The sequence below is a fragment of the Grampus griseus genome, assembly GCF_964374135.1.
Source record: "Grampus griseus genome assembly, chromosome: X".
Classification (NCBI taxonomy): domain Eukaryota; kingdom Metazoa; phylum Chordata; class Mammalia; order Artiodactyla; family Delphinidae; genus Grampus; species Grampus griseus.
The window spans coordinates 15,359,809-15,373,644 of NC_138999.1; the positions used below are offsets into that span (position 1 = coordinate 15,359,809).

At 38.1% G+C, this 13,836-nt stretch overlaps 1 protein-coding gene across 2 annotated transcripts in view; it reads left to right on the forward strand.

The window, feature by feature from the left end:
- CDKL5 (cyclin dependent kinase like 5) overlaps positions 1–13,836 on the forward strand; it is a gene marked incomplete at its 3' end in the record, with an annotated part of 125,979 nt that overhangs the window by 53,332 nt on the left and 58,811 nt on the right. For both annotated transcript variants that reach the window (XM_082681718.1, XM_082681719.1), the window contains exons 3-4: positions 1,476–1,521; positions 11,366–11,502. In XM_082681718.1, coding sequence (XP_082537844.1) covers positions 1,476–1,521; positions 11,366–11,502 — 183 coding nt within the window. The remainder of the gene's footprint in view (positions 1–1,475; positions 1,522–11,365; positions 11,503–13,836) is intronic.

Genomic DNA, 13,836 nt, shown 5'->3' on the forward strand with positions numbered 1-13,836 from the left:
GGTACTACCTATACTAATATTCTAGGTGATCATCCTCCACATCACTTTGACTTTGCAGTTATTCCTTCTCAGTAATGAAACAGTTACAATATCAGAAAGTACCTGGGTGGCTGAGTTTAAGTCAGAAGGTCTGCTGATGTACAAATAAATTGTATCCCCGAAGCTCTCTGTACTCTACAATTCTGTTCCTCCCTTAAAAACAAAAACATAATAACCTTAATAAGAATCTTTTCCCTCAATAGCCTATAGCACTTTCAGATACTTTTTCCCCTGTAACACAAATATGAAAGCTGGTATTTTCTTCTTTTTTCAACGGGCAGGTGAGAAACAGGGTTTGATTTACAGATGTAGTTACGACTCAGAGTTTGTCTTTCAGCATAATGACTGAAATGGTAGCTTTTTTAAAATTTCTTTTTTTCCCCCCTACTTATTTGATTCTCTTTGCTTTTGTAAGGAATCTAGGAGAAAAGCATATATTTTTAATAAGTTAATGATTTTGTACCCTGTTGGTTATTGCCTCGTATTGTGTCTGTTTTTCAAGTCTTTGCTTTGATGCAGGGACAAAGTTTTATAAAAGATTTGCTCTTACAGATCTGAAAGTATACCCACTTAGAGTAAAAAAGAACAGGCCTGAATCATTCAGAAGACCTTTTTATATGACATGTTGCCTTTGAAGAATCTATATATTACTTTACCAAAAGCTTTTTTATTCCTTTCATAGACTAGAATATCTTACATGAATTATTTAGCCTAGTTATACTTAATCTTTAGCATTTTCATTTCCTTCCCAGCCCTTATTTTCTTGTCTTCCAGCCACAAAAGACCAAAAAAAAAAAAGGATTTGTGATGTTTTTAGTTTAAAATAGGGTTCTTCTCACCAACTACTTCTGCTAGTTCAGGAGAGCTAAATAAAGGCAGGGGAAAGTTGGTGATTGGTATTTGGTGGCAAATGTTTATCTCACTTTGGATATGGAATGGCTATCAATGGGGAAGAGCTGGTGAACAACTAGATAGGTTTGTTAGGAAGAGGTAAGTGAAGGGAGGAGACTTGGAAGAGGTATTCTGCTACCAGCAACTACCAAGTATTATAGAAGCCTTTTCTCTGGTCTTAGAAACCCAATTAAATGTGTCCCTGAGTTTCAGAGGGCAGTATAGATGCCAGTCTATTGTCAGCCATCCTGGCACTTTTGCGTAGTCTCAAGACATTGACACTGCTGGTTCATCCATATTCTATTGCCAAATCTGCTCTTCATCCCCCAGCCCCTCCCGCTTCTCCTTTTCCTTCCCTGACAATGCCTGCAGGGTAGTAAGAAAGAGAATTTTGGAACTGAGAAATGAGGGACTGGGGAAGAGGATTTATTTTTTAATCTCTGGGTTCTTGCTACTCTGTTTCACAGTGTACCCCCAGACAGTTGGGATTCCCAGTTTGAAAAACACTGGAGAATGACTTTTCTTCTGCCTCTTTTCCTTTGCAGGAAACGCATGAAATTGTGGCAATCAAGAAATTCAAGGACAGTGAAGGTATATATATACTTTTTCTTTTTATATTTAGTTTTTGTGAATAGAATATGGAAGAGATGAAATCTAGCTGATTAGACTGTGTTCCTCAGATTTTACAGTCTCAATCTCAGTAAATGTATCTTAATTATCATCATGCTTTGCTTTGAAACATTTAGTTCCTCCCGTGTGAATCTTTTCAAATCTCATGATATCAGAAAATTCATCTTGTGTTTTAAGGGACAGTCAACACTGGAAATCTTGCTTCAAATACTGGATAGAAGACATGCTATTTACACTGTTTCTAAATACTAACAGTTTAAAATAATAAAACTTACTTGAAGTAAATACTTCCTGGGTTCACACAAGTAGCAAGTGCTATGTTAAAGGTTTTAATATTGGTTACTGCGATCTCTGCTTCCTAGTTAGCTAGAAATATAAAGAAAAGTGGTATGTAAACAGTACAGAGGGAATGGTTTTATATTTAGGATAACTCATTGGGAAAATAAAAGCTTTTCAAGAAGAAATACCATACTTGAAGGCTTTGGTCACACATCCAAACCATTTCAAATGGAGTATTAAAATTACCCTATCCTGGGCAAGAAAGTTTAAAATAAAGGATTAACAACAACAAAAAATAATGCACCAAAAAAAAGTAATGTACAAAAGAAAAAATAAATAAAGCATTTCATTAGGCCATTAGGTTTTAAATCCAGACTCTTGGCCATCCAAATACAGCCAAGTAGAAAAACTGACCACAAAGACACACATGGATGGCCTTTAAGAAGCTCTAGGCAGCATTTTTTCAATTTTTGTTTTTTGACAGAGATCCCACAGCAGAAGTATTTTTTACCTCCTACACAGTATCCTCATACATAATGTCATATATATAACTGAAGCAAAAGTTTCACAAAATTACTTATTTTACTAATGTGAGGTTCTCCATTTTCTGTTCTTTCTTGCTCATATAAGTGCCTATTTTGGCATGAAATACTTTGATGTCACCACTAATGAGTCACAACCTGCCATTTGAAAACAAGTGCTGCAGGAGTAAGAGGCCCCACCATAGCATCAACCTTCATATCTAATTGGAAGTGTGACAATAGGCATTCATAGCCTACCTTCATCAGCACACAGTGACTGTGATATAAGACACCAACCTCTGTATTTGTGACGTTTCATCACCCCTACCTTAGAGACTTAGCAAACATTAAATAACAAAAGGGCCTTGCTAACAACTCCTGGGGTAGATGCAGTAGTATTTGATGTAACCCAGCTCTGATGTGCTGGTTATGGTGGAGCACAAGCATGTCAGCCAGGAACTTTAGCATTGGCTTGGCAGCCTTAAGGAGAAGGCAACAAAAAAATACTTTAGCTTGTTCTTTAAAAACAAAACCCAAAAAAGCCCTGCTTCCAATCATGTACCGGTAGTCTAATGGGAAGCGATAGCCCTAGGCCAACCCCCTAGGAGACCATTGGAAATAAGCTCTTTGAGCAGTGGCTTTGGGCTAGCCGCAGGTGGCCAGGAGACAAACGGTGATCTACTAAAAAGAGTGGTTGCAACAGTAGATCAAAGCATGACCTTTGTCTGTATATAAAGACTTCTGGCTGTGCATTCATCTTGTAAGGCACATTGTCAACCATCAGCTACCACCAAAAATAATAATTGTCATCAAATTTTTGAAAAGCAGTGCAATCTAGGCCATGTATGTCATTGCTGTTTTTAAGAAAACTAAATACCCAATTCTTCACAACCTCTATCCTATGAATACCAATTCTTAGCTTCAATTAAACAATATATTAGTCCCTGAATTACAGTACCTTCAGACTGGCAATCAATAGTGTATCTGTTAAAATTCATTGAGCACTGGGGACTTCCCTGGCTGTCCAGCAATTAAGACTCCGCACTTCCACTGCAGGGGGTTCGGGTTCGATCCCTGATTAGGGGAACTAAGATCCCACATGCCGTGTGGCGCGGCCAAAAAAGAAAGAAAAGAAAAAGAAATTCATTGAGCACTGAGCCAGGTGCTATAAGAACAGTGAAGGTAGTAAATCAGATCCGGATACTTTCAAGAAGCTTCTGGCCTATTAACAGAATTAAGACCTGTAAATAAAAAGCAGTAAAACGAGTAGAAAGCAGTCAGTGGCTGAATGACTTTGTATAATTTTGAGGCGAGAGAGATTGTTTCTAGCTGTGGCATCCCAGGGGTGTATGGATAGTCTAAACATTATAGGATACATTTGATCAGTTTTTATTTCACTGAGCTGACAGAACATGAATCCACTCTGCCCTCATCTCTGCTGGACCATTATCAGTTGCCATACCTCACAGGCATGCAGCCGCATCACCCACCCACTTTGCAGATGGACAGCTTTGTAAGGGCGCCTATACATACTTCTAGAGGGACACTTCCTAAATATTTCAGCAATAGAATCTAAAAACATATCCAATTATTCATAACTTTTTAGTTCCAAACCTATTCTAGGCACACTTTCCTATTGTTTCCAGTTCTCCCTGGGAGATCTCACACAATCTTTTCTGTCTTTACCCTTTTCCTCCTGCCGTGTAGTACCATGCTTAATGGAAAGTTAGGGAAAATGTGTGGTAAACACCCTTTTGGAGTGTGAAGTATACATAGATAGTCTAGTATAGGTGAGGATGTCCATTCAACCCCTATGTAAACCACTTAATTCTGTATCAGTTTATCATCTTAAATTTTAGTCAGGCTAATTATAATAAAAAATACAGTTTCATGATAATATTGCCCTTATTGTCATATAGCTCTCATGAAGTTCTTTTATTAGTTACTCTGAATATATTATTTTGATATTTTGGTAGTGACTTTTCCAAATCCAATGTTTAAAAATCTTCGTGGAAAAAAAAAAAAAAAAAATCTTCGTGAAGGTAATGAAATAATCCTGTGAAAGCATTGTTAAACTGAAATAGGATCTGAAATTGGTCTGACCCACGTTCAAGCTAATCAAGTATTCTTATGCTGATTATGTCAAGGAATATTTTATGAGTATATATTACCTCCTGTTAGCTTTAAAAGATTATGATAATGTCCTGTTTTCTTGTTAAATTCATATGTATGCACAAATTTGCATGAAACATTTTTTAAACAACATTTTAAGGTAGACCACTATTTAGTTCAAGAAGTCCTTATTATCCCAGGACAATAGATTACTATTTAAAATGGAAACCAAAATTTCATAGTAAATAAAAAGTTAGATCGGGAGTTTCAGTTGAAAAAATGAAACTAAAATTATAAAAATAAGTTTATCTTATAGTTAACACAATTTAGATTATAATAGCAACTATGTACTGTTTCTTAGAAAAAAGAATCAATTGCTATCTTTTGGCAGGGTGGGGCAATTTTTACAGTAAAATCATAGGCTAGGTCAGTGAATGACTTTCACAATAAAAAGAAGGTCATTAAAAATATACAAAAGACTTTGTCACTCTTCTCTTGGTTTTTGTATGTTCCTGTTTTTTTGTCTTCATCCTTGTTCATTTTTTATTCTCCAGTTGTTAGCTGATATAACACCATCAGATCATTTATCAGTGTCTGTGCCTATGATTTTCCCTGAAAGACTGACACACTGGTGGGAATCAACACCTGTTAAAAGGAAGGAATATTTGAGTGATGACAGTTTTATTTGAGATCACTTCATTTGTTAATATTTTCTTGTTTTGATGACTTTTGCTTCTTTATACATCATCACAAATGTGGAGTCTCAGATAACGAATTCTTAATGATATCCTGAATGATAGTATTATAAATTTGTCTATTAATGTAAATTCCCACAGAGAAACATTAACTAATAAATACCTAACCGACCAGAAGTCTCCATAGAATTAATTCTGCTCAGTACATATTTGGATTTTTCTGAGAAGAGAAAAATGACCACAGACCAAAAAGATACTAGAGATTATTTAGTTAAAAGGTACTTTTCAGACTACGTATAATAATAAATTTAGCCTAATCCTCCTACCTTTCCTATAATTCCAATCTTGTACAATGAGATTTGATGTTCAGATGATAATCTTCTATCACTATTGGATCATCATTTTCACGTACACGCATGTGCCAGTGTCTACCGTCCTCAATTTTTTAAATAATCCAAGAACACTGATATAGATTAGATAGCTTTGGACCAGCAAGAAAAAAAAACACTGTTTAACCTTTAATTGAAGAAGTCCTGTGGTCTAAACTTTATATTTGACAAACATTTGGATCTTCTGATGTGACAACACCTTCTGATTATTTGAACTTTTCAGTCCTTCCTGAATGTATGGGTGATGGGGTGAGGAGGGATCCTCCCCACTTGTCACTGGGCCTCCGTACATGGCAAGGAGGCTGACTGTCAGGGAGCTGTGTTGTAATCCATGGTTAACATGGAATTTAGGTTGTGTCTTTGCTTTTATATCAAATAAAATTGCTTGCATTTCATATCCTGCTGCTGCTTATGTTTCTATAGATAAATACTTTACCTTGGAATGGACATCTTTGTTCTTAATCATGAGAAAATGTTTAATTGATCATCTGTTCTTTGCTCCAGTTTATTTCATCCTTATTTTTACCCAGACACTAGAAAGCTCTATCCTGATCTCGGGATCAGGGGAACCGCGGTCTCTTATTTTGTACATGTGTAGAAAACAAGGGTTCATAATCTTTAAATTTAAGAACCGGATTTCTCTGTAAGAGAGGCTTTGAGACAAACTTTGCAAACCTTGGTTAAATAGAGAAATCAATTAACTAAGCTTGAGCATTCTGGCTAGTCATGATTTCCCCACACTTCTTTTTAATGACCAAAATGGATCTCTTTCAAACTTCAGGGATTCTCCTAAGATTTGGTGAACATTTTGCACCTTTCATGGTTTAATACATTTCCATTGTGCTTTACCTGGCCTTCATCTCTGAAGATTTAAGTTTTCTCATCATTTTTGGTATATATGACAGCAGCACCACCATTCAAAACCCCCTGGCCATGTTACTTGCCCTCCTGTTGATGCTCCTTCTTCAGTCAGGGCAACCACACTCAAAAATGGCACCCTTATGGTTTTGTGCAAGGATGGCTTGACTTTTCCCCACATTGTACCTGTTTAAAGGTCCATTATGGAGGGCCTCTTTGGCTATACAAAAATGTCAGGTTTGTGATTTCATAAAGTAGGTTATAGTTATTTCTGGATTTCTTTTCTAAGCCCACAGTTCTTTAAAAATAGTTTTACAGAAGAGTTTCTGCTCATCTGTAGATTTTTCTCTTTTCGTCACTTATCTTTGCATTTCTTTTGCTCCTGTGATCTTTATTCTTAAAAATTGTTTTCTTTTACTTTGAATCTCCCTTCTTGCTTTTTAGGTGTGTTAACTTGCAGCCTTACTGGCAAGCTTAGAAATAGGTTAGTTTTTTTTTTTTTTAACTTAATGTCCTTTTTCTACCATACCATTTAGTCATCACTCAATAGAATTTATATAACTTTGTCATAATTGCTGCCTGTACTAAGCTAAACACCCTCCATGGTAATTGATGACCAGGTCCATCAGCATGCACATAAGCAGGAATCACATGGTGGAACCTTCAGCATCATCTAGTAGAACCCTAACTCTAGTTTACAGCTGAGGAACCACAGCTAGTATGTGATTAACTCAGACTAAGACACAGACCCCAGGATCTTCATTGAGTTTTTCTTCCGCCCACACCATGCTGCTTTGCCACATAGTTAAGCAGAAGCAGAGTCTAGACTTGGGTGTTCCGACTTGGGTGTTCTGACTCACTCTCCAAAGCTCACTCACTGCCTTACACCAAGGCGCCCCCGTCCCTGTGTTCTACTCGGTGTGACATTCCCTTCACTTACCCTGAGAAAGTTATTCTTTCTAGACTTGGTTTATTCATTTGTGAACTAGAGCCTAGCCTAAATAAAAAGCCATGAGATTATTTCAACGGAAAGGCAGGGGTGTTTGCGCCCCCTTTAGTGGGCTGTGCTTCCACCTTTAAAAAACTGGCTCACTCAGCAGCTTCGCTACTTTCTGAACCTCTGAGGAGAGAAGCATTTGTAAGTGGAATGTTCATTCCTTTTCCCGATCATCTGATCATTTAGTGCCACAATTTTCATTATAAAGTACAGGGGGTAGGCCAGGAACCTTAAAAGTACTCAGAGGAACAAAATGATAGGATCTCCAAATAATGAAGAGTGTGCATTTTGCTTGCACTTAGGGAATTAATAACTCCACTTTCTACCTGTTCCCATTCATTACAATCTTAGGGCCAAAGTGCTTACCTCAACTTTTAACAACTATGACTGACATAAATTACAGGAGCCTTCATTTCCTAAACAGGATGAGCTGCTCAAATGAGGTGGTTTTGGCTCTGCCTGCTAAGTGATTTTGTGAGCTTCTTTTTGAAGATTCGTTTCCTTTTTTCTCTCTAGCCATTGTTTAGCAAAGTCAGTATAGATTCAAATGATATAAATTCAATGAGGTTTAGGCTCATAATCAATGAAATTTTAATGAAGAGAAATCATGGATTATTAGATTTGGAAAAGGCCCTGGGACTTTTTAGGGTACATGTGTGGGTGCAGAGGAGTGCCCATTTAGTTATTTTATGAATGAAAAGTTAAATGGCTTGCCCAAAATCACATTACAGTGTTAGCTGGTTAAAAGGGTACATGTGTGGGTGCAGAGGAGTGCCCATTTAGTTATTTTATGAATGAAAAATTAAATGGCTTGCCCAAAATCACATGTTACGGTGTTAGCTGGTTAAAAGGGTCCAAAATCTAGGTCTCCCAGATCCTACTCCAACGTTCCTTCTACGATAGCCATTCTGCTTTGGCCATTCGGCTTTATCTGTTAGCAAGGTGAAACTACCACAAGTTGCTAATGATACAAAGCTCCCTTTTTTCAGTGCCAAGAATTCGCCAAGCTTTTGATTAGAAAAGGTATTCCAACTTTATTTACCTTTGACTTTGTTGCACCATTTATTTGTAACCAGCTCCAGCATAGCTTAGGGATGTTCTAATGACTGAATATATGTGTGTTCTTGACTCTTGGTGCAATGGGTTTTCTGGAGCCTCCATTTTTTATAATCACATATTGTAGAAGACTACCGGGGCAGAGGTGAATAGGGGAAAATAAATTCAGTTTGTCTTAACTGTCTGAAAAGCTGCCCTTTCAAAGTTCTGGAGAGAGAAGATTGAAAGCAGTGTCCTCAAAACTGAGAGGGCAAAGTGCCTATTGTTTGCTATCACAGTGCTGCTTCCCATGTTTTAAGGGAATAAGAGCTAGCCACATATGGGCAAGGATTTCCTCATGACACCAGTGAAGGCATTCGTGTAGGAAGTATTTATTGATCCCCTCTGTGCCGGGTCCGGTCCTAGGTGGTTGGGTGTTCGTTGTTGAACAGCAAGCAGAACTTAGACCTGTCCTCCTAGAGCTCTCGGATTAGCATGGGGATGGAGGCTTGCTTTGGTTTAGTGATCAAGTGACGTTTAAACTGCAGCCTGAAGGAGCCATCCCTGTAAAGAGTCTGGTAGTATAATGAGAGTTCTCGGCAGAGGGAACAAGCTCAAAGGCCCTAAGGTTGAAAAATAAAGTTTGGGGCTATTTTGGGAACCGAAAGACTAACGTGAGGGAGGGAGAGAAGGGCATGAGATGGGGATGGAAATGCAGACAAGGATCAGGTCATGAGTAGCATAGTTGTCTCTTGCTGAATTACTTCCTTATTAGAAGTAATTTTATTTGCTTCATATTGAGATCTGTGTGGCAGATCTTAGAGACAGGTAGATTTTAGGTTGATTACCCTAACCTTGGGAGTAATGCAGATGGGACCGCAGAGAAGCAGGTTAACCTTCTTCATAAGACTGAAGACTTTTAGCTTCCCTAAGCTTTAGCAGTTCTGACAGTTACAAAATACTACTTCTCTGGTCTAGCCCCAATTTGCAGAACAGCTGGACATTTATCCCCCGCCCCCCACAAGCCTTCTCAGCCACTTCGGGAAGTCCCCTAATCATGTCACACACATTGCCCCTACTGCCAGGTGGCCCCCCTGTTTCATGCTCTGACATGGGCCCTGTGAGTACCCAGTTCCCAGTTGACCCCCCTGATGTGGGCTGGGCTGGTTTACTGCCTATGCTACTGTCAGCCTTTGCTACTGCTGCTTCCTGCCTTCTGATAGGCAGTACCTCTCTCCTTTCCTAATCTGTGCTCCAGCATTCTCCAACAGTTTTCTTGAAGTAGGGAGAATATTTCCCTTGTGTAACAATTTCACAAAGGAGTGTTGACTTTGTTGTCTGTTTGTTACAGATATTCTGGGGCTACTCCAAAGCCCATGGTTTTGTTATAGTCTCTTTTCTTTAAACTCAGTTTGAATGGGGATTAGGGGAATTCCCTGGCGGTCCAGTAGTTAGGACTTGGCGCTTTCACTGCTGGGCCCGGGGTTCAATCCCTGGTCTGGGAACTAAGATCCCGCACTGCGAGGTGCGACCGTAATCTGAGAAGTACTCCTGGTACTGCATATAGGATCTCCCCTCCCCCTTTGGCCCCATTTAGGTTCTTTTCTCTTGTGTATCTTGCTTAGGAAACATTTCTTCCTTGAAGGCATCTTCATCTTTCTCCTCCCTGTCCCCAAACTATTTTCTACCTTCCCAGACATGCCTGAACTTGAGGGTTACACAGCTTAGACTTTCAAGCTAGGATTCTGACCATTACCCAAAACCTTGGGGCCAAATGTATTCTAGAATTCATAACTTTTAGATTTTAGAATGGAAATATGGCATGTCACTTTAGCATCCTGTAATCAGGTATTATTTCTACAGCACAATATATGAATATTCATACTAAGTAGGATAAACAAAGATTGTCAGTGGTATCGTATTAGTTCAGGATTTGCCTCTAAAGAGATTTGCCGTAAAGTTAGAAAAAGTATTCAATTTTTAGACTGATTTTTTTTTTTTTTTGGTTTTTGGAATGCAGATAAGGGATTATGAACCTATATCCTTCCTTGTATATACATATGTAAACATGATGGTTAGAATTTCCTGGTTAAATCTAAAGCTATTATAAAAACTCCTTTAACATGAAATATTGCCTTCCCTGCTCCCATGCCAATTGATCCATTAGAGTTAATGTGATTTCTGTCCTTCCTCTGTGTCTGTGGGGGTTATCATGAGTGGAGTTGATGATACGAAAGGGTGTATTGGCTCAGCGTAAGTTCTCCATCCCAGTACAGCTACACTACCTGGGATGGACAGACGGACGTGCCAAAGGAGGACAGCAGGAACATGCAGCAGCCGCTGTTCAAAGAGAAGATCAGACACCCTTAGAGTTCCCTGCAACTTGACTGTGACCTGCATTGTGCATGCCTGGCATATGACCTCTGCTTACAGAGGTGACTCACATGCAGCCTGGGGAATAAAATGCGCTTCTAAACCAAAGCTTCAGGCCAAAGTTTAAAATATCAACTGCTACAGATGTTGCATAAAGACTCCTCTGCACACTGATGTGGTTAATTCCTTTTTACCCTTTTAAACTCCTTCTTCCTCAGTATGTAGTGTTAGAGTTAAAATGACAGTGCATTTATATGTCATATCTATAAGTCTGTTTTACATATATACTTTGCAGTAAGGAGTATAAGAAAATACAAGCAGAAAATTAGGTTCATGCTGGTCAAGTAAGCCTTTTCTTCTTTAAGTTTCTTTTTCTTGATCCTTTCAACAAGAAAATGTGATATTGAATATTCCATCCTTGGACTGCTTATGCAGAAGTACTCAAAGTGGAAAGTGAAATTGGTATGTTTTCAGTGTTCTTAGAATTTTTTGAATAGTGGTTTGAAAGCTTTAATTTTGCTCTATTCACCATTGTTTACATTCTAGAAAATGAAGAAGTCAAGGAAACGACTTTACGAGAGCTTAAAATGCTTCGTACTCTCAAGCAGGAAAACATTGTGGAGTTAAAGGAAGCCTTTCGTCGGAGGGGGAAATTGTACTTGGTGTTTGAGTATGTTGAAAAAGTAAGTCACTAACTGACGCAATAGAGATTTGCCTCATTCTTTTATTTAGGGCTGTTTCTGAAACTATTAAAGAAAGTATTATTATCTAGTATGATTTGTCATTGTGCTCGTAATCTGACTTTAAAAATGACAGTAGTACCCATAATCATTAGAAGTCCTGAAAATATATTGAAGGATTTTGTACAATTTAACTGTAGAGAGATAATCTTAAATTTAAACAATGTATTGGTTTGGCTTCTTAAGTCTTAGACTCTATCTTCACCAAGTAATTTTTAGACTTGGTTTATTTTAATTAAACCTAAGCAAGGCCTCTGAGGGAGAGGCACGTAAATTGTCAGTGATGACAGGCATAGGATGGGTGTCTGAATCAGACCTAGAGTGGCTAACGAGTGGGCTCATGAAGCAGCCTTTTGTGAATTGCCAGTGCCGTGGCTTTATCTGAGGGAAGAAGATGTGCCAGGAGCCATAAGGTAAAGCTTGAGGAGGTAGATGAGACCACAAGTAAGGAATTAGAAGCATGGGAGAAAAGCAAAAAATCACACATTGTTTAAGTTGTCTCTGTAATTGCTTCAGTTTTTTTTTTTAATTGTTAACTCGTAGTGACAGTTTTAATCATATGACCTAAGGGCAAATGTCCGATATAGTGAACAATATTGTGTGCCTATGAATTTCTTGGACAGCAGATGGCTTATTACAGGTGGTTATTGTCAAGAACTAAGTGCCTTAACAAGAGTAGAATAAACTGGAGTCAGACAGAACTTTTAGAGGTTTCCTTCGTGAATAACGGTGGATCCTCCTGATTTCCTGTTATTATCTAAAGAATATTAAGACTGGAGAGGTTTATCTTTGCCTTAGTCAATTCCCAGGTGCTTTTTGTGTCATAAATGACAGAGTATCACCACCAGCACCATCATCACGAAATGGAAAGTAGTGTTGCCAAGATGGGTGACCAGTAATGTGGCTTTTTAATTAATTCAACCATTACAACTTATTTTTCTAATTAATATATATATAGTGATTTCATTACAAGCAAAACTTGAAAAAATATTACAAGGCTCTTTGTTGTTTTAAAACACTGTTTTATGTTTCTTTTCAAAAATCTATTTAAAGACTTCTTTTTCTGTGTCAGTTTACGTGTTTTCCTAAGGGGCACTTCCCACCAAAATAAAACTGAAGTTTGATATTTAAAAAAAAGTTATAAAAAAGGATTGCTGTAAAATCAGATGCTTACTTTTTAGTTGTCAAAAATAATCATGCAGTTTTCACTGCCAAATAATAAAATTCTGACAGATCTATTTCAGTTATCTTTTTTATTTCTGTTCTACTCATGGTGATTGTTCATGGTTAATAACAATTTCATATGAAAAATGGAGAAATTACCTCTGTGTATCAGACACTATGTAATGTCTGCAATCTCTGCTGGTAAGTGGCAGAGCTGCTACCAGAACTCCAGTCCTCTGACCTGCAAGCCTGGGATTCTTGTGCTGGCCTTATGGTTTTTCAGTGGAAGGTGACCATCACCCTCCCATCAGTGGCGATGCCTAATGATTGACAATGAGTCTCAAGAGGGCAAGGAGAAAGATACTCTTAGGGGTAGGGGGTTGTAACAGAGACGCAGGATTACAGTGGCTTAAACAAAATAGAAGTTTCTCTCTCAGGTACAAATACAAAGGTAGGCGGGTATGGTAACTCTGCTCCTCAGCCATAGGAGACCCAGGTTGCTTCTGCCTTTCTGCTCTACCACCCCTGAAATTTGTCCTCAAGGTCAAGATGGAGCTCCAGCTATCACATCCCATTGGCCAGGACTTAGTTGTGTGGCCACACTAGCTGCAAGGCAGAAAGAAAATGTACTCTTCATTCTGGACACTTAGGCATCCACTTACAAGTTGTATTACTCTAGTAAGGGAAGAATGGATATTGGGGGACATTCCTCTCTATAACTCAGGAATTTAGAGTTGAATATGAAATGAGACATACAATTTATGTTCTTTATTACAAAGCCCTCTTATTCCTCCTGTGCATTTGGGACCTCCTGTGCATTTGTTAATTGAAAAAGACAATCTGAGTGGAGAATCACTAAAAAATGATGCATATATACTTTAAACATTTTGTTTTAACTTAAAACATATCAATATACATTCACTTTCCACACTCGCTTTAGAGGCAGGGTCAAGGCCTTTTGAGTATTGATCTTCTGGTTGGAATTCTGATGGGTTTTCTTACATACCTCCTACCCATAATGTATCAATGATATCCTGTGTCGGTTTCTTTAAAGTGAAGTGAAAACCTAAAAACATTGCAAAGGAATGGCAAGTAAACAGTTTATTGCAGTAT